Source organism: Lepidochelys olivacea (genome assembly GCF_965140295.1).
Source record: "Lepidochelys olivacea isolate rLepOli2 genome assembly, chromosome: 26".
Lineage (NCBI taxonomy): Eukaryota > Metazoa > Chordata > Testudines > Cheloniidae > Lepidochelys > Lepidochelys olivacea.
Genome location: NC_140436.1, coordinates 6,446,384 through 6,471,030, shown reverse-complemented (window position 1 = coordinate 6,471,030; position 24,647 = coordinate 6,446,384). Strand labels below are relative to the sequence as shown.

The window sequence follows — 24,647 nt, the reverse complement described above, 5'->3', positions numbered from 1 at the left end:
CCTCCTTGCAGTGGAGTTAAGTGACGCACCACGCCCAGGTGCCTGCAGCTAACGCGGGTTAGAGAGAGAGAGAAAGGTGGGCACTGATCTAAACTCCAGGTCCGAAGGACTGGATCCTCCCACGCCCGCCCCTCCCTCCGCCTCTGGGCTCCTCCTCCTCTAGATTGCTTGATGCAGCTTTCGCTTACTTGAATAGTGGTTAGCGAGCCGCGCGGAGTGCTCGCTAAGGAGTTCTCCGGGACTAAGCTGAGGACACAGACAGAAAAAACCGAAAGCGAGAGGAGCCCTGGCCGTGGCAGTGGAGTGCTAGGGGTGGTGTCCCCCTTCTCGCCGGCGGGATGAGCCCGGGGCTGGCCAGCATGAGTGCCAGCCTGCTGCTGCTTCTCTGCCTGCTCGCGGTGAGCCACCGATCGGACCCGGGCGCCCCAAGGGAAGGGGGGGGGGGGACTCCGGGGCAGAGCCCCCTTGGCGGGAGGACCTGGAGCGCCCCTTCACCTGGGTGCAGGCTGGGCCGGGGTTGGAGCTCCCTGCGTCTCCCCTGCGCTGCGGAACGTGTCCGGACTTGTGCGCTCCCTTCCTCACGATGGCAGAGCTGGGGGTCGGACTCGCATGGATAAGCAAGCGAGAGGGGCAGGGGGGCTCACCTGGGCACTCTTCAAGCCGTGTTTGTAGGTGTGTAACTGGGGGGGGGGTGACGAAGGGAGTTGATCACAACAAGCCTGTATGGACAGGTCTGTGCGCTAAAGGCTGCCTGGCTGCGGTAAGCGAAGATGTCCTACCCCCCGGGGAGGAGCCCTTCTACCGGGATAGCCCTGGCTACGCCGGGGGTTAAGCCCTGCCTTACTCGGGGAGGGTGGATTTACGAGCGACGTCGTTACACCCAGGTAAAGTCTGTCGTGTAGACCTGGCCGAATACCTGGAGAGCGCTGGGGACTGGGTTCGCTTTGCGCTCTGGCTGCGGTACCCAGCCCCAAGAGACTGCAGGCTGCCCGCACCCCAGGGCCCGGGGGGACTTTCCCTTCTCCTGGATTCTCAGCGCAGGTTCCCTGTGCCGAGGTTTCCTGCTCGGCTTCTTCTGCTGCCGCCAACGCGCCGAGCCCTTGCGAGCTCTGTGTTTTGGGGCGTCTCTTCTAACGATGGGCTGAGAGAGCGCCTGGGGTTAGTAATTTTTCGGGCCCAATCCGGCTGCTCTGACTGAGGAACAAGGGACTTTCTCATTTTATTTTCTAAACTAATAAGGTTTGAGTTTTGGGGAACGTGTTTCTTGGGCTGTGAACTTCCCAGTGTAGTTTGCCCACCCCTGCTTTAGAGCATACACCCAGCCAAACTTTTTTTGGCCCGAGGGCCACATCGGGGTTCTGAAACTGTATGGAGGGCTGGGTAGGGAAGGCTGTGCCTCCCCAAACAGCCTGGCCCCTGCCCCCTATCCACCCCCCTACCCCCTGAGAGGCCCCCCCCCAGGACTCCCATGCCTATCCGACCCCTGATTTCAGACTAACAGCCGTGTTAGTCTGTATTTGCAAAAAGAAAAGGGGGACTTGTGGCACCTTAGAGACTAACCAATTTATTTGAGCATGAGCTTTCGTGAGCTACAGCTCACTTCCACGGTATGCATCCGATGAAGTGAGCTGTAGCTCACGAAAGCTCATGCTCAAATAAATTGGTTAGTCTCTAAGGTGCCACAAGTCCTCCTTTTCTTTTTGCTCATCCCCTGACTGCCCCGCCCCCCTGAACCTCTGCCCCATCCAACCGCTCCCTGTCTCCCCCAGGATCCCCTGCCCCTTATCCAACCCCCGCCCCCTTACGATGCTGCTCAGAGCACCTGTGCTGCCTGGCCAGAGGAGTTGAGGCCGCGGGGGAAGGGGGACAGAAGGGGAGGGGCCGGGGGCCTCCCTGGCCAGGCAGGACAGCCTCCCCGCGGGCCAGATGCAGCCAGTGGACCGTAGTTTTCCCACCTCTGCTCTAGAGCTTGGAGACTCCTGGAAAAAATGGTAGTTTTGCCATTAGCGTCAGTGGGGGCAGAATTTCGCTCATAATCTGCAGTTCTCTTTGGCTGCGGGAAGTGCAGTTGCTTTTTGGATTCTGGCCTGTCCATGCTGTGGTTGAAACTGGGCCAGCCACCGCTGTGTTCAAAGCAGCAGTCTCATACCTTGTCTCTTTCCACGTTCCTCCCCTAGTTGATTTCTCTTTGTTCTGCTGCTGACAGCCTTGTCATAATCTGTCCTTGCTTCTCCCGTTCCCTCATCTGTGCCTCCATCGTCTGCCCTGTATGTCAAACGCTTGTATGAGCCCATCTCTCAGGTTATAACATCGCCACCGGGAAGGCTATCAGATGTGACTTTTAGAAACAAAAACAAACCCCAAGCAACTTACCGAAAGAAACAGTTCGGCAGTGACGAGCCTCACGTACTGATGTGTTAGTTTAGCGTCACCCTTTTCCTTCCTCTTGTTACCCCATAATTGCTGAGTCATGTCTGAACTTGACCTGAACTCTAACTTTACTCATGTGACTAAACCCCTGGAGCTCTAGCTGGGAACTACATTCACTTGGGCTCCTGGGGTTCAAATGTCTGCAAATCAGGGCCTTCGCCTGCAAGGACTTTGGGCAGAGTGCGTGGCTTCATTTGTTTCTGGGAAGCACTTAAAATGCTTTTGGGTACTTAAAAATAACTTAAGACTGTAATCTCTCTGGGGCAAGGGTCATGAAGCGTTAGGTCAGTTTAGAAGTGTTTTATAAAATGCAATATAGACTTAGTGTTGCCTCCTTCGCTGATGTGGACGTCAAAGCTTTTTTCAGAATGTTGTAAGCCTGGTGTAGATTCTCGGCTGGCTACTTTGCTCCAAAACTTGGTTTTATTGGCAGGAGAGGAAAACGGGGCGCGGGGGTGTGTGTGGCACGCTTAGGCGAGGTCTACACTAAAACTTCAAAGCGCTGCCCATGGAGCGCTCCCGTGGTGCTTTGAAGCGAGTGTGGTCCTGCGTGAGGTCTCTCCCAGTGCTCCTGATAGTCCACTTCCACGAGGGGAATAGCTCTGAGTGCAGGGAGCCTAGCAAGTTTGAGCACTATATAATGTAAGTGTAGCCAAGCACCTAGAACTGTGCTGGCCATAAACTATGATGATCTAAGGGCTGAAAACGGATCTATTCTATCTCATATTGCACATGGGGTAACGTGGTTCTGGGTTAGGTTTAAAATATGGCTAGTTTCCTTCTATGCTGCAAAAAATACTGACGTCCAATGTGGCCGTCCAAACTTAGGTTGAAACCGTTTTGTTTCAATCCTTGTTCGAGTAGGGCCATGGGAGGCACTTGCTATATTAAACTACTTGTACTAATGACAGGTTTCAGAGTAACAGTCGTGTTAGTCTGTATCCGCAAAAAGAACAGGAGGACTCGGGGCACCTTAGAGACCAACCCATTTATTTGAGCATAAGCTTTCGTGAGCTACAGCCCACTTCATCGGATGCACCTTCACTTGTACTAATGTCACTTTCATTCTCCTGAACTGTGTTAGGGGCTATTGGAGGTTGCTGTTGGTGAAATTCATTCCTGCGTGGCCAGCCGGCACCATTTAAGTGGTGCCCAGGCCTTGCTGTAGCTCTGTGCATGGCGGGGAGGTGTGAATTTCTCGCTATAAGGGACTCGTACTGCACTAAATAGCAGTCTGCATGATGGACTATAACTGTCCAGGCCTGTCTTCTGGCGGGAGAATTATGCTCTCTTCTCCAGGCTTGCCTCTTAAAAATATCTCTTATCTGGGAGGGGTCGCCTCTGCAGACAGCTATGTATTAATATTACTAGGGTGAGTAATTTTAAGAACATCAATCTCATCACTGGTGACTGATTTACGTTTCCTGTTTTCATCTCAAAAAGCCTTCCCTGGCTGTATGGCACGAGCCTCGTGTGTTTTAGCTTTGAGCTCAGTAGAGGACTCTTGCTGGCAAACCTGTGCCTTCGGTGGCCCAATAGGGGCCTGAGTTTACTGCCTGGATGAAGGCCGTGTTCGAGGAAATGCTGTACGGGCCTCAAAGGCTCAGCCAGCTTTGCTGAAGGCTGAGAAAGGATCCCACTGACTTCAGTGGAATGGGGATTAGGCTCCTGGAAAGGGATGTGACAGGTTTTCTCAGCGGATGAGGGATATAGCCACGTGACCTTCACCCCACCAATGTGTCTTAACCCTGAGCTGGAGGGACCAATTCAGTCAGTCCTTGGTGTGTGTACTGGGTGGGAAGGGGTTAGAGAAGAAGGAAGGTCTTACGGTTAAAACACAGGGTTGAGACAAGGTTATATTCCAGATTCTGCCACAGATGAATTATGGATAGGTCTATAGACTCAGCTCTGAGCCTCTTCCAAGTCCGATTGTGTGTGGGGACGGGTCAGCAAACACTCAGGACCCAGCTCCTAGAACCTATCTTGGGGGTCTGGGGCTGATCCCAAGTCCCACTGTGATTTGGGTCCAAGCCCTATCATTTTGCAGTGTGGACACAACTTCAAGCCACGGACCCAAGTCAGAGGGTCAGCGTGGTGCAGTGGGGGTCATTAGTAGGGCTGTCAGACCTGGATCTAGCAATTGTAAGCCCAGGTTTATAATGCAGTGCCGATGCTCGGCCATAGACTGAGAAACACCGAGTCCATGAGCTCGGGTCCGACAGACTACAGTTTACAATGCAATATAGATATCTTATGTGATCTTGGGCAAGTCTCTTCATCGTTTGTGTCCGATTCCAAGCTTCTAAACGGGGTATGTCCCAACCATAGGGGGCTGAGGCTTTATGTAAAACAGGCCCTCTGAAGATCACTCAGGGCTTCTCAGTTTAAATTTTTATCCTTTTGAAGGGAATAGCCAGGAGCTGTCTTTGGGGTGACTGATGTAAGGTGCTGCCATTGGGTGTCTGCTGATAATGTTCTCTCATGTTAAGAACGTTCTGGTGAGCTTCTATTTGCTCCCTTGCTTGGTGAGTTTCAAGTCTTGTGTTTATTGAGACCTGCCTAAGCTACAGATGAAGCTGTTTTTGTTAGAGTTGGGGTTGATAGTGGCTAATTGCAGGTTAGACAGGGTTTATTACTGAGAGGTGAAAGCAGACTTCATTACCTGTGGGTAATTTGAGTGGATATGTGGATTGCTGGTCAAGTTGTAAATGCCTTGTGTTCAATTTGATGGCACTTCTGTGTTTGTCTATTTGTGTCTCTCACAATCACTGTGGAACACGGCATCTGATCAATTCTAAAATTTCCAGGAATGTTTTTGGTCTCAAGGGCCAGAATCATATTAATTGGGAGGGGGAGTGGGCCCCTTGCCATCTGAGTGGTGCAGCTATAACTTTAAGCACCTCTGCAATCGTCTAGATCCGCAGTTCTCAAGCTGTGGGTCGGGACCCCATTTAATGGGGTCGCAAAGGCTGGCTTAGACTTGCTGAGAGACTGGGGCTGAAGCCTGAGGACTTCAGTCCTGGGCAGCAGGGCTCAGGTTACAGGCCCCCTGTCTAGGGCTGAAGCCCTTGGGCTTTGGTCCCCCTGCCCTGGGCAGTGGCGTTTGGGTGGGCTCAGGCTTCAGTCCCCGCTTCTGGGGTCATGTAGTAATTTTTGTTGTCAGAAGGGGATCCCGGTGCAATGAAATTTGAGAATCCTCTGGTCTAGATCAAATGGCCCCATTAACACCTTCTGGCGTAATACTCCTGCTCCTCCTTCCAACTGAGTCATTCAGGGTGTCAGTAGGTTACAATCTCCCAGACAAATAAGGGGAGGTATGGGGATGTGGCCCCAGCAGAGGGGGAGAACTAGGACCCTTGTGTGGGGCTATATAGAACCCCTGGCAGGGGGGAAAACTGGGGAACCATGGTGTGGGGGTGCACTGAGCCCTTAGCATAGGGAAAAGTGGTGCGTGTGTGTGTGGGGAATGGCATACGCACAGAGCATCTGCCATGGGTGGGAGCACATAAAAATCCCTGGCAAGGGGAGTTGCGGAGTGGGTGGCATGCAGGGAGCTTGTGGGAGGAATGGAAGAGTGCAGGCAGCTCCTGGTGGGTGCAGTAACTCAGCCGATACAAGCTGGTGCGCGCACCCCTAGTTACATCCACATACCAGCAGGGTGAGGGGGTTTGTAACCTCCCTAGCTGTATAGAGACACTGCCCCTCACCCGCTCCTCGCTAGCAGGCAGCCATGTGGCTGGGAGTTCTGTCGGGTGGCATGTGATGGTAGGGTGAGCAAATTTGTTTTTTAGGGGTTGGCGCTCTTGTCATGCGTGTCCTCGCTGCGTGAGCCTCAAAGATCTGGCGGCTCAGGAAGTTCTGGCGTACTTCCATCCCAATATCTCACCCCCAGTTTCAGGGCCATGCGGTATCCTTACCTCCTGCCCTAACCTGTGTTGAGTTGTAGCAGCCACCTCTCATTGTAGAAGTGCGTGATGCAATCCTGGATCGGGGAGGGGGGTGTTCTTGAAGCACCTCGGGATCTGTGGGGTTGATGAATGCAGCTAAAATGTCAGTGCATTGCCACAGATGGCTGTGATGTGATGCCTTGAGTTGATGGGATTGTACTGGAGTAATCGAGGATAAGGAAGTTCCTCTATTGCAGGGCTCTGGAGTTTCCTCCATCTCAAGCTTTGACCCAAAGCTACTGTTTAACCAGGGGATGGCTGTGGCTCTGGGATAATGGGGAGGGGAAACCAGGGGTGAATTTCACTCTGTCCATCCAGCAAAAGATCTGTGTGCTTGAAGAAAACACGAGAGAGTCTCCCCTGGCTGCTGATGTGTACTTGAAAGTGCAGCCCTGATGCTGCAAAGAACAAACAGAAGTTTGCGCTTGCTATGGAATGGGGGCTGGCCTGAAGAATGTTTACGGATCTGAGTCATCCTAGGTTCAGGGAGCACCATTGCGTGAAACCAGCTGCAGCCAGTTACCTAGCTCACACCCTCCCCAGTAAAAGTGTGTTGAGGGGGTTGGGAGAAGTTTACACAGCTCGGATCTGTACAGTTATTTAATGTCAAGTGCATTTTAATTGTTTCGAACCTTGTTTCCTGCAGAGATTTTTTTTTTTTTAAAGCTGCTTCTGGCTCCCTCAGGGAACTTTTTCCTTTCTGCTTTTAAAAAACAACAACCTGTGTTCTTTCCAACTGGCCTAGAAAGATTGGGATGAGTGAGGAAGGACTAGCCCAGGTGGTGCCAGAGACTGGGGTGGGAGGGAAAACATGGTCTCTTTTGGTTAGAAAGAGAGGAAGGGAGTGGAAGCTTAGTTTGGTGGAGGGATGATGAAGGCCTGTGGAATGCAGAAAGTGCTACTGGATTGTCTCCACTGTTCCCTACATAAATTTAGTGTGGGGTGTGGGGGAGGTGGCCGTATCTGAGCTGTGCCTCCAGCAGAAGAATCTAAGGAGATCTTCTTTTTCCCCCAGCTCATCCTGTTTGGGAATCACCACATCCTCCTTCATCCCGTACTTGCTTCTGCAGTCGCACCAGGCTGATTTGTAGGGGGTAGAGACTCTAAATCATAGACTATCGGGATTGGAAGGGACCTCAGGAGGTCATCTAGTCCAACCCCCTGCTCAAAGCAGGGCCAATCCCCAATTTTTGCTCCAGATCCCAAACAGCCCTCTTAAGGATTGAACTCACAACCCTGGGTTTAGCAGGCCAATGCTCAAACCACTGAGCTATCCCTTGCACCCCTGACATCCCATTGTCTGTTTCTCCATCTCTTGTCCCTTCCCTTTCTCTCTCCCTCCCTCCCTTGTAAGGAGTGTGTATGGGGTGGCAGGGGAGTTTAAGGAAGGTTGCAATCTGATACTTTTGTCCCGGTGTGAATAAAAGTGGGAACTAGTGGGGAGGGGCAGATGAGAGGGGGGCGGCAAGTGGCCATGGAGAGGAGACCCCCTGGAAAAAAGCTTTTCTTGTGGAGTGTCCTGAGAGAAGACGAGTCCCAGTAACTTCTGGGAGCCTCTTGGATTCCTGTCTTGCCACAGCAAGGGAGCTTTCCCCAGATTTGTTGGGCCATCTGGCTTGTGCTGGAAGTTGGGGAAAGCCATATTCTATTGCTGAAGGTCACAAGTCAGGCACAGAATAACTTCTGTGCCTCAGTTTCCCCACATCTACATGTGGGGGTAGATAACAGTGCCTGCCTCTGTAAAGATGCTCTGGTGAAAGGTGCAACAATGTTGTTTTCCTGCAGAGGGGCTGGCTGCACTGTCGCGTGGGGCTGGTATTTTGGCCCAAGATAAATCCAGGGTGTGTCCACATTAACTCCAATCTGACCTCTAGAAGTTGAGGTCTGATGCAACATCCTCCTATGAATGAGTAATGACTGGAGCAGATAAAAACAGGCCATGGATTTCCTGATCTTTTAGACCAGATTAAGGGGAATAACGCAAGGTTACCTCATGTTCAAGGCTGTTCATTGAGAGCTCTGGCCTCCTCACAAACTGTGAGGTTGAAGCTTGAGTCACTCTGAGCCTGCTTGTGGCATAGCTGGCAAACTTTTAGCATCGGGGGGGGGGGGTGGCGATGCTGTTTTTGCGTGTGCTCCCCTTCCTCCTCCAGCACCTCAATCCCACCACAATTGACTGTTTGTTCACAAGCACCAGATACAGGTGGGAGAGACCCGTTACAGGGAAATGTTGATAATCCTGCGCCCTTACATCTGGGGATCCCAGGAAACCTTTATTAACCTCTCCAGGGGGTTGAGGGCCTCTCTTCTTCCCTGAAGAAACCTGAGCATAGAGAGGGGGAAATGAAGTGCCCAAGACCGCTCAGTAGCAGAGCTGGGACTACAACCCAGGAGTCCTTACTCCCAGTCCTTTGTCCGCATCTTTTTTTTTTTCTTCCCCTTTGAGTATCTCCCAGTCTCGACCACCATGCAGCTCTTTCCTGCCGCATGCGCCCCCCTCCCCCAGGCCATGCTTCCCAGCATTCCAGTCTTCAGCCAGATGCTGTGGCTTCAGCAAATCAGCCACCCAAACTCAACTGAGCCTCTGTGTCTTTAAATCTACTTTTATAGCACGGAGCCAAGTCAGCAAGTGTCTCGCTGGCCCAGGATCCAGAGGGGCACCAGTTGATCCCCATAGCTTTGAGTCGCAGCACGGAGGACTCTGAGTTCTACAAACACGAAGATCATCTTTGCAGAAAGTGCCCTGCAGGTATGATGCTCCCAGAGCTGCCTTGTCTGCTCCCCTCTCTTCTGCTCACCTGCCTGCACTATCTCTGCTCTGGGGATAACTAGGAAACTCTGCCGTCCTGCAGCTGCCTGCTGTGTCCTGGGCCTTTGCTATCCAGCCCTGCTCTGTCCCCATCCTGGGGATATAAGGAGGGACTTTGCTCTCCAGCTCTTCCCCGCTCCTTCACCGTCCTGTAGGGGGCATCGCATTCTCCACCCACTGCCCCGTCCTAGGTGTACATGGGGCTGTGAGTTTCCATTGCAATTATGCTGCCTGCTCCAGTTGTGCTTGGTGCATGTGCCACTGGGTCTCTGTGTCCATGTCCATCCCTCCCACCTCCCCAGGATACCAGAGCAGTGGGGTTACCAGTCGCCTCTGAGTAGGTAGCAATCTCTATCTCATTGCTTCACTGGTGCTCACTCGCCTGCAGTAGCACCATAGGAATTGCTAGACTGGATCACACCAGCGTCCCTCTAGCACAGAATCCTCTCTCTGACCATGGTTGGCTCCGGATGCTGCACAGGGTGTAAGATGCCCATGTCTGTTCTAGAGTGGCTGCCCCTTTGCCCCCGGCTCCCACTCTGTGGTCTGCTGCAGGAATGCCTCTTGGGTCCCAGACCTCTAACCATCATCTCTCTGTGAGCAGGGATCCACGCCCCTCTCCCTCCTGACTAGGGGCTTAGACTTGCAGGCCCCTTGCTCTTATCCTGATGAATGTCCAGACCCTGCGGCCTTGGTTTCTCTCCAAGGGCTATGCGTGGTGGTTGTTATAATGACCAAGTAGCTCTTCTAGAGTACGTTTACTTAATGATAAAAAGGCTCTCTGAGAACATATAAAACAATAAAAGCATCTAAATGCTTTCCCAGTAACACCCTCCCAGATCAGTCTTATGGAGACCCTGGCAGTTCCACCCCTTCCACAGTGCAAAAGGTCCTGTCTATCTGAGTCAAAATGAAGGTCCCCCTGTCAGTTCAAACTGGCTCCTTATATCTCAAACTCCTGCTTTGTCTCCCAGCCTCCTGCAAAAAGGTCACTGCCCTTTCCCCCAGGGGGTGTGGGTGGGTGGGTGGTCATGTGTAGGATTAGAAGGATTAGTGGGTTTTTTGGTTTGTTTTTTTGGTTTTTTTTAAACAGGTAAATGTTTTCACCTTATACCCCCAAACACAAAATCCCATTGATTGAAAATCACAGATACACAAAAGTAAGAAAAATGCTGTTTGGGAACGTAGCGTTTGAATTTCAGGATGTTTACATTGTATATTTTGACACAGGGTGTTGGCTGTTTTGTTTAGCAGTTATAAATATTTAACGTTTTGAATCTAACATCTGTCACTAAAGGATTATTGCCTGACCACCCATAACTTCCCAAAGCTGTACAAATTGAAATAAACACTGATATTAGTCAAAATTGTATTTAGGCTAGCAGAATAGGTTTGAGTGGAGGTGGGAAGAGGGTCCTATAGAAGACACAGCCTCTAATATTGGGAGAGTCCTGATATAAGCAGGACATCAGGTCACACTAGCCTCCTCATAGGGCTGGCTAGTTGCATAATCCGCTCTGAGATTTTGCATTAATTCCCCATCCCTTTCCCTGTTGTTCCAGAGTCTGTAGGCCCTCCAACCCAGCAAGCCAGATGTGCATATCTAGAACCTCTATTGACCTTGAGGGCTAGTCCAAGGGCCCACATAGTCTGGGTCACCTCAAAATAGCAATTTTTTTTTTTTTTTTTTGAAATGTTACCTGCTTTTGGGAGCTGGCTCTGACATACGGATAAGTCAGAACATTAAATACAACGGTCTCAAGACACTCCTATGGTCATCTCATTACACCCCTGCAGGAGGTAGACTTAGTCTCCTGCTGGTCTTCAGGAGTTATAGATTGGCTTAAACCCTGAAGCAGGAGATTTAATATCACTTCCAACATCATTGTAATCCTAGGTTATCCTAATTATTTATTAGGATATCCATGTAAATTCCTTTTTGAACCTTGCCAAGTTCTTGGCCTTAACTTCCTGTGTCGGAGAGTTCCACAGTCTAATTACCCATTATGTGGGAAGTGTTTCCTGTTATCAGTTCTGAGTTTGCCAACTTTTGATTTCAGTGAATGCAGGTCTAGCCCTTTATTCATGGAAATGCCACCTGTGTACTCTTAGTCCTGTATCTGTCTCCCTTCACATATCTCCTCCTCCTTCCCTGCAGGTTTCCACGTTGAAGAGCACTGTGTTACCTCAAACACTAGCGGGAAGTGCTCTCGGTGTAAAGAAGGAGCTGAATTCACAGAGTACCCCAATGCGCTTTCCAAGTGCCTGACTTGTCGTGTCTGCAGAAAAGGTACTGAGGAAAAATAGATGCTGAGGTCCTCCGCTCCTCCGGGGGCAGTTTTTCACTGTACTCAGTTCACCATACAAACGATGGAGGGATTGTAAACTCTGTGGGCCAGGGACAGGTGGCTGGTTCTGTTCGTACAGCGCCTAGCACAATAACCTGCTGGCCAATGACTGGGGCTGTTTGCTGTCACTACATTACAAATAAGTGGCTTACTCTGTGGTAAATGGAGTACTTGTGGCACCCTTAGAAACTGGTGCCACAAATACTCCTTTTCTTTTTGCAAATACAGACTAACACGGCTGTTACTCTGAAATCTGTGGTAAACGAGTTTCATAGAATCACAGAATATCAGGGTTGGAAAGGACCTCAGGAGGTCATCTAGTCCAACCCCCTCCTCAAAGCAGGACCAATCCCCAACTAAATCATCCCAGCCACGGCTTTGTCAAGCCTGACCTTAAAAACATCTAAGGAAGGAGATTCTACCACCTCCCTATGGTGGAAACGCATTCCAGTGTTTCACCACCCTCCTAGTGAAAAAGTTTTTCCTAATATCCAGCCTAAATCTCCCCCACTGCAACTTGAGACCAATACTCCTTGTTCTGTCATCAGCTACCACTGAGAACAGTCTAGATCTATCCTCTGTGGAACCCCCTTTCAGGTAGTTGAAAGCAGCTATCAAATCCCCCCTCATTCTTCTCTTCCGCAGACTAAACAATCCCAGTTCCCTCAGCCTCTCCTCATAAGTCATGTGTTCCAGCCCCCTAATCGTTTTTAAAAAGAAAAGGAGTACTTGTGGCACCTTAGAGACTAACCAATTTATTTGAGCATGAACTTTCGTGAGCTACAGCTCACTTCTGTAGCTCACGAAAGCTCATGCTCAAATAAATTGGTTAGTCTCTAAGGTGCCACAAGTACTCCTTTTCTTTTTGCAAATACAGACTAACACGGCTGTTACTCTGAAACTAATCATTTTTGTTGCCCTCCGCTGGACGTTTTCCAGTTTTTCCACATCCTTCTTGCAGTGTGGGGCCCAAAACTGGACACAGTACTCCAGATGAGGCCTCACCAATGTCGAATAGAGGGAAACGATCACGTCCCTCGATCTGCTGGCAATGCCCCTACTTATACAGCCCAAAATGCCATTGGCCTTCTTGGAAACAAGGGCACACTGTTGGCTCATATCCAGCTTCTCGTCCACTGTAACCCCTAGGTCCTTCTCTGCAGAACTTCTACCGAGCCATTCGGTCCCTAGTCTGTAGCGGTGCATTGGATTCTTCCGTCCTAAGTGCAGGACTCTGCACTTGCCCTTGTTGAACCTCAACAAGAGTTTGGCCGAGAGCATCTTGTATTAGAGGGGCTAAAAGTTACTGAGTGATGGGCAGATGCACAGCACCTCCTGCTGGTCTATTATAGCAGGATTAGTGTTCAGCTTTTGGACAACAGAGCAGGCATAAGCAGGTGCAGCACCATTGACTCCATTGTACCTGCATATGCCAGGGCTGGATTTATCCCATTATCTCTATAAAATATAACAAACTGGGCAATTGTCAAGGCTTGAATTGAAGACTGAGCTCTGCAGCACAGACCTTTGCTACTTGAGTTAGTGTAGTACTAACTGTCATCGGGCAGCAGTTGTAGGCTATCTTCCATATGGACAAGACGCTGTGGGTGGAGATGCAATGTATGCTTTACGAGTAGGCTGGAAGGATTAGACTTTTATTGGTAAATATCAAGTTCACATATGTACACCCTGACAAATATTTCCTTTGATGATGACTGAAATTTACAGATGGGCAAAGTAAGCGAAATGCTGCTTGAGAACTTACGAGAGTTTGGCTTAAGGATATTTACTTTTTTATATTTTGACATGGGATGTTGACAGTGTTTTTTAGCAGTTACAGAATCTCACTGTCATTTAATTGCCTGACGTTCCTCCCCAATGATTTCCCACGGCTATAATAATTCAAATAGAAAATGCTTAAAACTCAACATGGATATCTGTCAAATTTTATATTTGGCGGGGGGAGGGGAGGACAAGGAAACCTGAATTTTGCCTACCTTATTTACAAGTGGGAGAACGGCTGTCCGCTCTTGGGTGTATGGATGCAATCAACCAGCATCTCCTACAGGAGTGACGGAGGGAGGAGACTTTGGCAAAGAATTCTGGGTAAATTGCTATGCTAAGGAAATGTGACGCAGGATCTTGTCTGTAGAGCAGTCAGGATCTCTAGCCCCAGCAAGAAGGATCTGAGCTCCTCAGTTGAAACCGAGGTAACAGCCTTACCTCGTCAGACCCATTGGTGCAAGAAAAGCCCTTCTTGCTCATTACACGGATGTTGCATGCTCTGTGGGCTTGGGTGAGGTGGTGCTCTAACCGAGTTCTTTCCTGTGCTCTCCAGATGAGGTGCAGCTGAGTCAGTGCAACAGCAGCAAGAACACACAGTGTACTTGCAAGAATGGAACCTTCTGCTCTCCAGACCATCCCTGTGAAATATGCCAGAGGTGCAGACCCAGGTCAGAGCTGCTGGTGTGCTGAGTTGGGGAGGAAGCGGGGGAAATACCTGACCCCGGCTGTGGGAGGTGGGTGAGTCATCCGCGCTGAAGCAGAAGCATCTGATGACCCTGCTCTGTAGGCTTGCCCTTAACTCCGTTGTGGGGAATTCTGTGACTTGCCCTGCCCCTGGCTGGCCGGCCTCCCTCGTTCTGATCCATTCTTGTCTTTTTCCCAGGTGTCCTGAAGGAGAAGTGCAGGTCAGTTCCTGCATGCCGCAAAGTGACATCCAGTGTGCGCATCCCACAGGCCCTCCTCCTGCGGCAGGTAAGGGCAGAGGGTTATCGGAGTGGGTGTTGAGGGGAGATGCCTGCACAAGCAGTGGGAGTTCATGTTTAACTTGGTGCTGTACTTGAAGGAGAAAGGTCGGCGTTCAGACTCCCTGGGCCTGCTTCTTTTCACTCAGTGCTGTGAATAAGAAGTGACTTCACTGGAATTGCTGGCTGAGAGGAGAATCTGGCTGTTTTTCGTGAGTGCTTTCTCAGGCCCCGTTTCTTCTCATTCAGATGGCATTACAGGCTGGACAGCAGTTGGGATTGTAGCACCACTCCTCATATTCATGATCCTGCTTGCAGTCTTGCTGTGGTGTTTTTACAGTCGCAACTCGTCTTCTGGAGGTAAGAGATGCTCATAGGGCGGGGGTCGTCTGACACAGGGAAGGTTGTACATTGAATCCTGGCAGTGAAAAGTGACTCACTGCAAAGTTTTTTAAGAACACACCTGTGTTTTGGGGGGCCTGTATCTTGGGACCCCACAAACTCTGCCCCTTCCCCTCTGCTGGCATGTCCGCCTTCAGGACTATCTGATGGTGCATGTGGATCTTGGAGCACTTTGGGGGAAGAACTATCAGCTTTGAACAGAGGTTTTTTTCAACTTTAATTGTGGCGTGGCCAGGCCCTAGCCTGGCCCTTTGTTCTCAACCTGCCGGCTGCTTGGGGTCTAATCAGCACACAGCTGTGGCCCGCGTGACCTCCTCGGGGAGGGGGTGTGTGTGTGTGTGAGAGAGAGTGTGTGGATGCGGCCCACCTAACACAGAGAGCTGCGGCCCACGATGGTAAATAGGTTGAGAACCACTGCCCCTAGTGTAATGGGGAGGGTGGCTTAGCCAGTTGTGGGTCTTGTGGTTGGGTTGTAGCAGCTAAACAGAACTCAAATGGCTTGACTGTGGGGCAGGAATGACTCTGCTCAGGCTTGGCTGCATGCCACCTCCCTCTGCCACCTCCTTCTGCACACGGAGCCTGTGCAAGGGAAAGACAGGAGAGTCAGGGGGAAGGGGGGAAAGCTGTTAATTGGATCCTGTTTCTTTTCCAGGTGATCCTAGAAAGAAATCAGCCAGCTTCAAGGTGAGGGTGAGTCTGATTTTTACACACACACATTCATTCATTCATTCTCTGTCACTCACTACCTACTGGGCTTTCAAAGATCTGCCTGTAACCAGAAAGCATGAGCCTCGTCGGTTCCCATGGGATCTGCATAGGTCCAAGTAAGGAAGCTGCTACCACAGGGTTTCCAAGAGCACAGGGTGGGTGGCGGCTCCTTTTCCTTCACTGTTGGAAAGGGAGGGGCGTTGGGTCAGAAGCTCTCCTAGCTAGGGGGTGGGGACTGTGGAAATGCAAGGACTCAAGCAGTTGTGTGACTCAAGGCAATCTCTGGCCAGGGAGGGTTTTTTTCTCTCCCCCCTTCCCCCACTTTCAACTTGGCCTCTGTGAGGTAGCTGATCCCTTGTTTGCATGATCCCCCTCCCCTTCTTCCCTGGAACCCCCCATCGCAGGCACAAACGCAGCGGGCTGTTGACTTCGCAAGCCTCTCGTTGTGAGGGGGGGTGTTTGTCCTATAGCACTCTTGTTCTTGTGTTGTGAGTGGAGATGTGGCAATGAGAAAATTAGGGGTTAGATTAGCTGGGGAGGGTGCCAGGAAGGGAGTGCGAGGCCTGGGGTATGGATCTGAACTCCTGCCCGTTGGTCGTCTGAGAATTTGGCTGCACCCAGGTTGGAAAGCAGGCCTCTTCAAGCTGTAAATCTGTCACGGGTGGACAGCCTGGTTTAGTATCAGAGGGGAGTTTAGATTCTACCTGCCCTAGCAGAAATGCAGGGTGGGTTGGGACCCCACCTCTGGATTAGAGATTCTCAGGTTGGCCAATATTTCATAGTTAAGCTCTGGAACCACATTCCAACCCTCCACCAAACTTGGGTGCTCAGAATCCAGATCTGGGGGTGGGGGGGTTGGATCCATCTCTAACTTACGGTAGCTTCTGAAATCTGCTTCTTCTGAAGTAACCCTTCAATAGGCCTCTCTACAGTCCTGATCCTTTGGAATTTTATACCTCCAGACCTGGTAGTGCTGGTTTTAGAGAGTGTCTTTTTTTTTTTTTTTTTTCTTTTTAGTTTTCCTTAACGAAGGCTCACATCCTGTCACCACTGAGGAACTGCGCTCGAGTGAGGCTAGGAACTCAGGACAACATACGGAATGAGCAGTTAGATCAGGAATCCCAGCATGGGTTGCTGGCTGTATCAGGCCACAAAGAAGCTGTAAGGAAGGATAGCCAATGTGAGACTACGGCTCTGTCTGCAGCAGCCAGTGCCCCCAAGCAGGAGGTAACTTACTGATGTGCCCTTACTGCATGTACTAGATCCTAAGACTTAATCGGGTAGATCTCCGTCCCTTTTTAACGTCTGACTGGTGCAAGTTTCTCTTAGAAACATAGACTTTAAGGTCAGAAGGGACTGTTATGATCGTCTAGTCCAACCTCCTGCTCAACGCAGGTCACGGAATCTCACCCACCCACTCCTGTAACAAACCCCTAGCTGATGTCTGAGCTATTGAAGTCCTCAAATTGTGATTAAAAGACTTCAAGGTGCAGAGAATCCTCCAGCAAGTGACCTGTGCCCCATGCTGCAGAGGAAGGCAGAAAACACCCAAGGCCTCTGCCAATCTGCCCTGGAAGAAAATTCCTTCCCGACCCCCAAATATGGTAATCAGCTAAACCCTGAGCACGTGGCCAAGACTCACCAGCCAGATACCCAGGAAAGAATTCTCTGTAGTAACTCAGATCCCACCCCATCTAACGTCCCATCACAGGCCATTGGGCCTATTTACCACTAGTAGTCAAAGATCATTTAGCACTAGTAGTCAATTGCCAAAATTAGGCTATTCTATCATGCCATCCCCTCCATCTTCTAACCAAGCAGCTTCTTGAGAGCTGAAGATCACAAGTTCAGTCTTTGCCACTGGGGGGACAAGGTGCCTGTGGCCACAGTGCCCTAGCATGAGTCTACTGATAAAGTGATTTCAGTCTCCAAGCCCCATCCTTTCCCTGTGGGACTGGCCGATCTAGTGCTCCTGGCCAGGGAAGGGAGTAATGAGGGTTAGCAATGCAGGATCTCCCAGCCAGGCCTGGTCTCTTGTGGCATGTGGAAGAACTGCAGGGTCTGCTTCCTGCAGCACTTAACAATATCCCAGGCTGAGCAGAAGCCTTGTAACCCTGGGGTGCTGAACACTCTGCACAGATACCCTGGGTCATGAGCAGGGTCATGGCTTTTTTCCTCCTCTTGTGGAGTGGCAGGGCTGTTCCCCATACCCCAGGTTAGGGGTCCCAGCATATCACTGCTCAGCACGTTCAGATGATCCTTGTACAGTAGTTTCAACTGAAGGGTCTTGCAGCAAAGGCAGACTATTCGGCATAAAACCCCCTGCATGACTCAGCATCAGCCAGAAAGAAGAGGAAAGTCCCCCTTTTGCTGGTGGTTACTGGTAGCTGGTAACATCAGTGTGCACTGCATTACAGGTTGCTGGGGGCTTCGATCTGAGAATCCAGCCCAGTAACCATGGGATGGAGGAGATCCTGGAAATCAAGAGCAGCTCTGCCCAGAGGCTCAGACAGTTGTGCTCCGACCTGCCCCATAGGGATCTTTCCGTGTGTCAACCTGTTGCCTAGGGTAATGGAGATGTGTTGTCGTCTTTCCGTGTGTTGCAGAGAAACCCAGCATCTCAAATGGCGAGCGGGAGGAGGAAACTGGTTCCAGGGAGAGGAAAGGACCCAATAGAGAGTAAGTGTTCTAGGGCTTTGGGCCTCCATGGGATGTGTTGTAGCCCCAGTGGGTGCATTCTGAGCGTCACTGCACTCCCCCTCCCCAGTAGCTGAAAACAGGGCTGGTCAAAATACTTTAGCACAAAAGTTATTTGTCACTTAATTTTTTTTAGCTGAAATCTAAACAAACTGTCATTTTGGGTTTTGGTTTGATTTCTCCCCCTTCTTTGCATAAAACAGGGAGGGGAGGAAAGAATAGAAAGGGGAACTTGCAATTTTTTTGGTCAGAAAAACTTAGGAGACAAGTCTTCTATTGACTTTCCCTTCATGGGAGAGGCCGTTTCTTGAAGAGTGGCTGACACAACCTCCCTTAGCTCTGGATAAAAGTCACCTTGCCCTGGCAGACAAAGGATCCCTGGAGGAAAAAGGGAACCTTAGTGGGGATCATCCTTTCCCTGTGTGTTCCTGATTGTGCTATAGCTCAGGGATAACTGTCTGGGGTCCAAAATCCATGTCCCAGTGATCTTCCGGGCGGCCTATTCCCCATGTGGCTGTGAAGAAGGGGGGTGGGGGGAGGGAGAATAAGGAGGGTGACTGGCATTTTGTATAGTCTGAGGCAAATAACTGTTTCCTTTAAAAGGGATAGGGTTAGCCCGTTAACACAGTTAATAGCAACAAAAGTGAATTATCCCCATGCTTCAGGGCATGATCTGATTACCAGGGTGAGGTGGGGTCAGGAAGAAATCTCCCTGCTTCTCCCGTGGGATAATATTGCACAATGAGTATGGGTAGAGTTACATCCAGAGTCTGATGGGGCATATAGGAGTAGCTGGCCTAGTGTAGTGTGATGGGATATGGAAGCTACCAGAAGAGATGGGTAGGTTGCTAGGGACACTGGAAATGCATTATACTCTCTCTACCCTGTTCTCATGGGGTGTTTGTGCCCTGGCTCTTTCCCTCAGCTTTGCGATGCTCCTTCGACATCTTCACTCAAGAAGTGCCCTTCAAGGACTGGAGACGGTTTGGGAGAGCCCTCCTCCTCTCGGAAAACGAGATTGAGATTGCGGAGAGGAGCGACAAGTACTCACAGGAGCCACATTACCAGATGTTATGCACCTGGCTGAACAAAGCCGGCATAGGGGCCTCTGTCAACCACCTACTGGAGACACTAGACAAGATTGATCTCCGGGGCGTCGCAGACATTATCTGCTCCAAGCTTATTGGCCTTTATGAGGAAGAAGAATTAAACTGAACAACAGGGTGGGATTGCCTTGCTTCTCTCCAAGCCATAACCACAAATGCCTCTGAAATCCTGGATACCCCTTGCCCAAAGATTCCCCTGGGCTGCTCCCGAGTAAGGCATCCTTGATAGATACCAGCTGGGCTGGGGGAGTTGGTTGTCTTCTAGAGACACAAGAGCCTTGCAAGCTCTCTAGGAAGAGTGTGATGCTGCCAAAGCTGTTGAACAAACCCCAGGTTCTTCCTCTGAATGACAGAATTTAAGTTACTGTGAGACATCCAGGCTGGGATTTCCTTGTAACATTCCTGTTGCAATGAGTCTGCTAAGACATTATTGTGGAGCACCAATGGAATCTTACCCCGGTGGGTATTGGCATCGCCTGGCTCTTTCCAGCTGCAGGGACTTGGCTATCGGCAGCTGCAACTGGCAAAGCTGGTGTGTTTGTCATTCAGGGCTCCCTCTGAAAGCTCTGACTAAATGTTATACCTCCTGCCGCTGCTGCTGGATGCTTCAGCCTTCTAGAAAACTTGACAAGCCTCAGCCAGCTGGCCAGAGCTTCTACCTCCATCTGTGGCAGGCAGGTTTTAACTGGTTCCTGGGTCATTTGTTACCCACTGTATATTTTAGCTGTAGATACCAGTTTTATTTGCTGTAGGGGTTAGAGCATCTAGCACCTAAAACCTGAGGACTCTACTGGAATGAGGAGCAAATAACTATCTACCCTATTGGTACTGAAACTGTGATCCAGGGGGGTTTTGTTGTCTTTTAGAAGATGCTGAATCCCAGCAGAGAGGAATGATGGCTCAGTGGTTAGGATACTACTTGGGAGACCTGGGTTCACATCCTTGCTCTGCCACAGATTTCATGTGGGACCTTGGGCAAGTCCTCTGTGCCTCCATTCTCCTTCTGAATAGTGGGGATAATAGCACTGCCCAACTTCACAAGGGGTTGTGAAGTTCAGTCTTTCTCCCCTATCAGATGCATGGGGACGCCAGTCCGGACGCCAGTCCAATTATCTTCTGTGCATAGTTCAGGGACAATTTTATTGGCTGTTGGAATTACCTGCAGTTACTGAACTGGCTGAACTTGACTGCAAGGGGCGACCATCCAGCCCTCCAACAAGCCAGACTGGCACCTGCTGGCCGGTCGCCGCTATCCACCACGTCAGCCCTTGGTAGCTCAGCATGACGGCTGTCTAAGCTGCACTTCCTCACGTCCAGTATCTCATGGAAAAGAGAGAGGCTACTCATGCTTGAATGTCAAAATTACCCTCCCCTTCCCTTCCCTGACACGATCCCTCCCTGGGTTTTTTTAAAGCTGTGCTTAAAACAAGAAGCAAGAGTAGGTGCCATATTTATGTATTTATTAGGAATTTTAAATGTAAATTAACTTAAAAGGTAATATAAAAATAGGATATTTTTTTTTCCTTTTTCCTGTGTGTGGTAGTTGTTTATACAGAGCTCTGGCCCAGCCAGGATTTTTAAGTATTTCCAGTTTTTATACATGACTTGTATGAAGGAAGAATAAAGTTTTTATATGCGACAATTTCTCTTCTCGTCTCTCTCCCCCCTGCTCCCCGCAGCCTTCAGCCACAATGTTGACATAATGGTCTGGGTTTCAGTGGAGATGGAGTTGGTGTGTATCTACATAGTTCTAACTGGAGTGAAGTCACATGCTTACATCATCTGGTCCACAGTTCCTTGTGGCTGTAATGATCCTCCCACAGTGGTTTTTCCCCTTCACGGCAGCAAGCACAGCAGAACAAACTCTTGCTCCTGGGTATCTCTCCAGTAACCATTAGATTCATATGCAAATGACCCCCCCCCAAGTCTCCTGACCATTCACACTTGCTAACATTTAACATCCATACGGCACAGATGTAAATTACACCAGGTGCACGGCAAAGGACAATCAGACCTTCAATGGCACCTACCCCAAACCGATCTCATTTTGTGCCAAAACCAACGTTGGCCTGGCAGAAGCAAAGTTATCCACTGTAATAAGCTTTTGGCATCTGGGGGGGGGGAGTGGGGCCTCCTTGATAGGTTTGTGTAGTGTCAAAGCCAGCACTGATGTTCTGTTAAGGAATCACTGCATCTCCACCAAGCCAGGTTGCAGAGAAACTGCCCCCTGGCGAGCTCAACACAGGTCTGGCTTCCAAGGAAAGGCTGGCATGTCTCTAATCAGACACAACCAGAGGGAGAGATCGGGGTTCTGTTTCCCCCCGACTTCCCCATCGTTGCAAAAGGAGAGGCTGGCTCCTAAGGTTCATATGCCATTGGGCACCGGGTTGAATTTTTCTTCCTGTGCACAAAGCACTGCCTTGGGCAGATGCTGAAGTGGGTCTTAATTAATGGGAGGTGGAAGCAGACCTGCCCTTTTGATGTGCACAAGATAAGTGCCCCTCTCAGGGAGGGGACCAGCAAAGGAATAAATGACCCTTCTCTTTTGGTACAGAGATGGAATGGATTACCCCATCCTGCCCTTGCCCTGAAAGGTCTCATGCTGCCAGAGCGCATCAAGAGGATTGTTGCCCTCAGAGCTCCCCGATTTCATTTTAGCTGTCACCAGCAACAAGGCTAATGACCTGACCCAACAAGCAGGGAAATCAATGGAAAGGCTCCCCCTGAATGCATGGCTGTTGGATCAGACCCTAATTCCTCACTACCTACCACATCCCTGGTCAGTTACTGCTCAGGGGTAGAGCCCAGCCTTGTGGAGGTGGACATGACTTGTAGCAGTGGAATTGGCCCTCTGCTCCAGGTGGGGCATTGAGTGCAAAATGCACACTTCTGCAACTGTCCCTGCCCTCTGGTGGGGAGATGAGTAACCTCACTAAGGTGTAAAAATATATTTTAAAGATCCTTCAAGACACCTGTATATGAAACTAGCATCCTCCAAAGCTGCTCTGTGGGACAGCTCTTCCTTCAACAGTTGTTGGGATGGGCTAGAACAGGTTCCAGATGCTCTCTTTATCAAAAGAGATGACCGTGCCAAAGCACGTATGTTCTCTCCCTTTGCCTTGTTCCCCTGCCTGCAGGCCCTGAGGTACCACCCTCAACTGGAGAGGGCATCAGACTACAGGCTGGCTCCTTGGCTGAATTTGGATTCAGCATGTGGCTGCCAGCAAATCGCTGCTCTGTGCCTCTCTGGATGGAGCCTGCAAAATAGTATTAGGCAGGCCTGTAGCAAAACTCCTGCTGACTTGAATGGGAGCTTTGCCTGCGTGAGGTTGATCGATGGCTCTGCTGTTAAACCATTTCATGTGAGTGGCGGTACTCAGCTGCTTTGCCTTAAACTACCTCCAGCCAGCCCGTGGCTTTGCCAGGTGTGTGGCTGGCCTGGTGGGGGCATGGGAGCGATTAGTCAGGACTGATATCCGCAGTGGCAGGTGGGCCCTGCCTTCCCAAACAGCACCTGCTTCCTTCCAAACACACAGGGACCATGCTGGTCTTTAAAATACCATTTATTACAATGGAGCCTTCAAAGCTCAAATCCCAACCACTGGGAGTTGGGGGGTGTGTGTGTGAGGGGTCTTTTAAAAAGAAGTCAGAGTCTGGGGTCCCACACTGGTGCAGAAGCAGCCTGTCCCAAAACAGTCCTCTGGGTAGGCTGCTTCTCAGCTCATTCCCCGCCCCCCACTTGGCCCTGGCTAAACCTGCAGCCTCTTCACAGAATCTCAGCAGACCCCAGCTGGGATTGTTAAATGCAACATCCTCCTGGGAGAGCTGGCTAAGCAGGAAGGAAGGCAGAGGACTGGGGTGGGGCTCTCAGTCAGAGGAGCTGGATGCTTTGTGAAGATACTCTCCACCTGCAACAAAGCAAGACTGATTCCCAGGCTGAAGCGGCTTGGATATCCATGGGGCTTTCCTGGAAGGTTGTCCAGGCTTAGGCTGGTCCCAGAAGATGCACCCTGCCTAAGCAAATGTTCCAGAGGCCAGAGCCAGGCCGGTAAGTGCAAAGAGAAACAGGCTGCTCCCTGTCAAAGGAGCCCCAGCGGAAATCTCAGGGCATGCTCCTGCTGTGGTTTGAAATGTCCCAGGCATGAGGAGGAGTGAGTCACCATTGGACAAAACAAGACACAACCTCCAGTTAAAAAATAAAAGCAGAACCCGAAGGAATTTCATTTTTCTCCTTGTAGAATATTTTTCAAACAAAAGAAAGCTCACGCTCCGGTAAATGTGAGGTTCTCCTGCTAACAAGTCTCTGCAAAGCCAGCAACTCCGCTGTGGGGGCCCTGCTCTGAAAGCCACCCAGTCCTTGTCTCTAGCCAGAGCAACTACAGCAGGGAGCAGGACCCTGGAGAACTCCTAAGGGGATCCAGGGGCTCAAAGTCCTGAGCCCCCCTGTATGGTATGTGCCCACCCTACCAAGGACTCTTTCCACATTCTCCACGGAATGGCTTAGCGGGTGGTGTCTACTCCAAGCCTGGTGGACCAGATGCTGGTAACAGGACGGTCGGCCACCGCCTTCTCACAGGGATGTTGCAGCGAGGGCAAGGGGGGGCTGTCAAACCACAGCTGAGGAGGAGGAGGAGGAAGAAGAGGAGGAGGAGGAGGCTGTGGCTGCTGATGAGGAAGGGGAGGCAGAAGGGGAGGAGGAGGTGTTCCAGAAAAGCCACCTCCTCTTGGGCTGCCGTTTCTGGTGGAGGTAGTCTTCCTTCTCACGCTCCTTCTTGGCCCGCTGGTAGTGATCCTCTTCCTTCAGGTACCAGACAGGCGGCCAGCGGTGCTTCTCAAAGTACTCTTGGTTCTCTGCAGGGAGAGGCAGCCCAGGGGCATGTTAACAACAAAACCAGAGGAGGTGGCATCCCACCGAGCCCTGCAGTGGCAAGTGCCCACAGCGCTGAGCTCACTACCCCTTCCCAGGATGCAGGGCAGTGCTCTCCTGGCTACCCCTCCCCGGGCCTCTTAGGGCTGACCCCACCGTCCCTCCCGGCTGTACTCCACTCCACTGTCCTGGTGAGTGATGAAGAAGGCAGCAGCGAGCACTGACCTGCTGACATGGCCTTCATATCCCGGGGGAACTTCCGACAGACGTTGTTGTAATTAGTGCAGATGTGGTGAAGGCACCAGTCTGCAAGCTGGTACGCGCAGTGAAACTGGAAGAGAGATCGACCATTATGAGCACCAGCGCAATGTCTGCAAGGGGACATCACCTGCCTTACAAACTACCGCCACTGCAGTGCAGCCACCTCTGGGGTGGAAGGCAGGCGTCGTTTATCAATGCACAGCTAACCGCAGAGCCCTTTAGAGAAGTGGAGGAGGACATGGCATCCCGCTGGAAATGCGACAGGCAGCTACCCACCCTGGAATTTGGCCACCCTGCAATAGGGTTTTCCGTGACCGTGAGAGGT

The 24,647-nt window shown here is 50.7% G+C and overlaps 2 protein-coding genes across 6 annotated transcripts in view; one reads left to right on the top strand and one right to left on the bottom strand.

Moving 5' to 3' along the window:
• Window positions 1-201: 201 nt before the first annotated feature.
• Window positions 202-22,607, top strand: LOC311513457 (tumor necrosis factor receptor superfamily member 10A-like). Of its 2 annotated transcripts, none has more exons than XM_084615320.1 (10): window positions 202-398; window positions 8,988-9,126; window positions 11,345-11,476; window positions 13,873-13,987; window positions 14,203-14,291; window positions 14,531-14,641; window positions 15,336-15,367; window positions 16,409-16,618; window positions 17,998-18,070; window positions 19,014-22,607. In XM_084615320.1, the coding sequence occupies exons 1-10, from the start codon at window positions 339-341 to the stop codon at window positions 19,301-19,303; spliced, it is 1,251 nt and encodes a 416-aa protein (XP_084471446.1). In that variant the 5' UTR covers window positions 202-338; the 3' UTR covers window positions 19,304-22,607. The 2 variants fall into 2 exon arrangements, with proteins under 2 accessions (XP_084471446.1, XP_084471445.1); XM_084615319.1 differs by having other exon boundaries at window positions 15,336-15,373.
• Window positions 22,608-22,739: 132 nt separating this feature from the next.
• The window catches only part of RHOBTB2 (Rho related BTB domain containing 2), a 30,461-nt gene continuing 28,553 nt past the window's right edge, over window positions 22,740-24,647 (bottom strand). For all 4 annotated transcript variants that reach the window (XM_084615309.1, XM_084615311.1, XM_084615310.1 and 1 more), the window contains 2 exons: window positions 24,287-24,392; window positions 22,740-24,045 (listed from right to left, as the gene is read on the bottom strand). In XM_084615309.1, coding sequence (XP_084471435.1) covers window positions 23,801-24,045; window positions 24,287-24,392 — 351 coding nt within the window. In that variant the 3' untranslated portion in view covers window positions 22,740-23,800. The remainder of the gene's footprint in view (window positions 24,046-24,286; window positions 24,393-24,647) is intronic.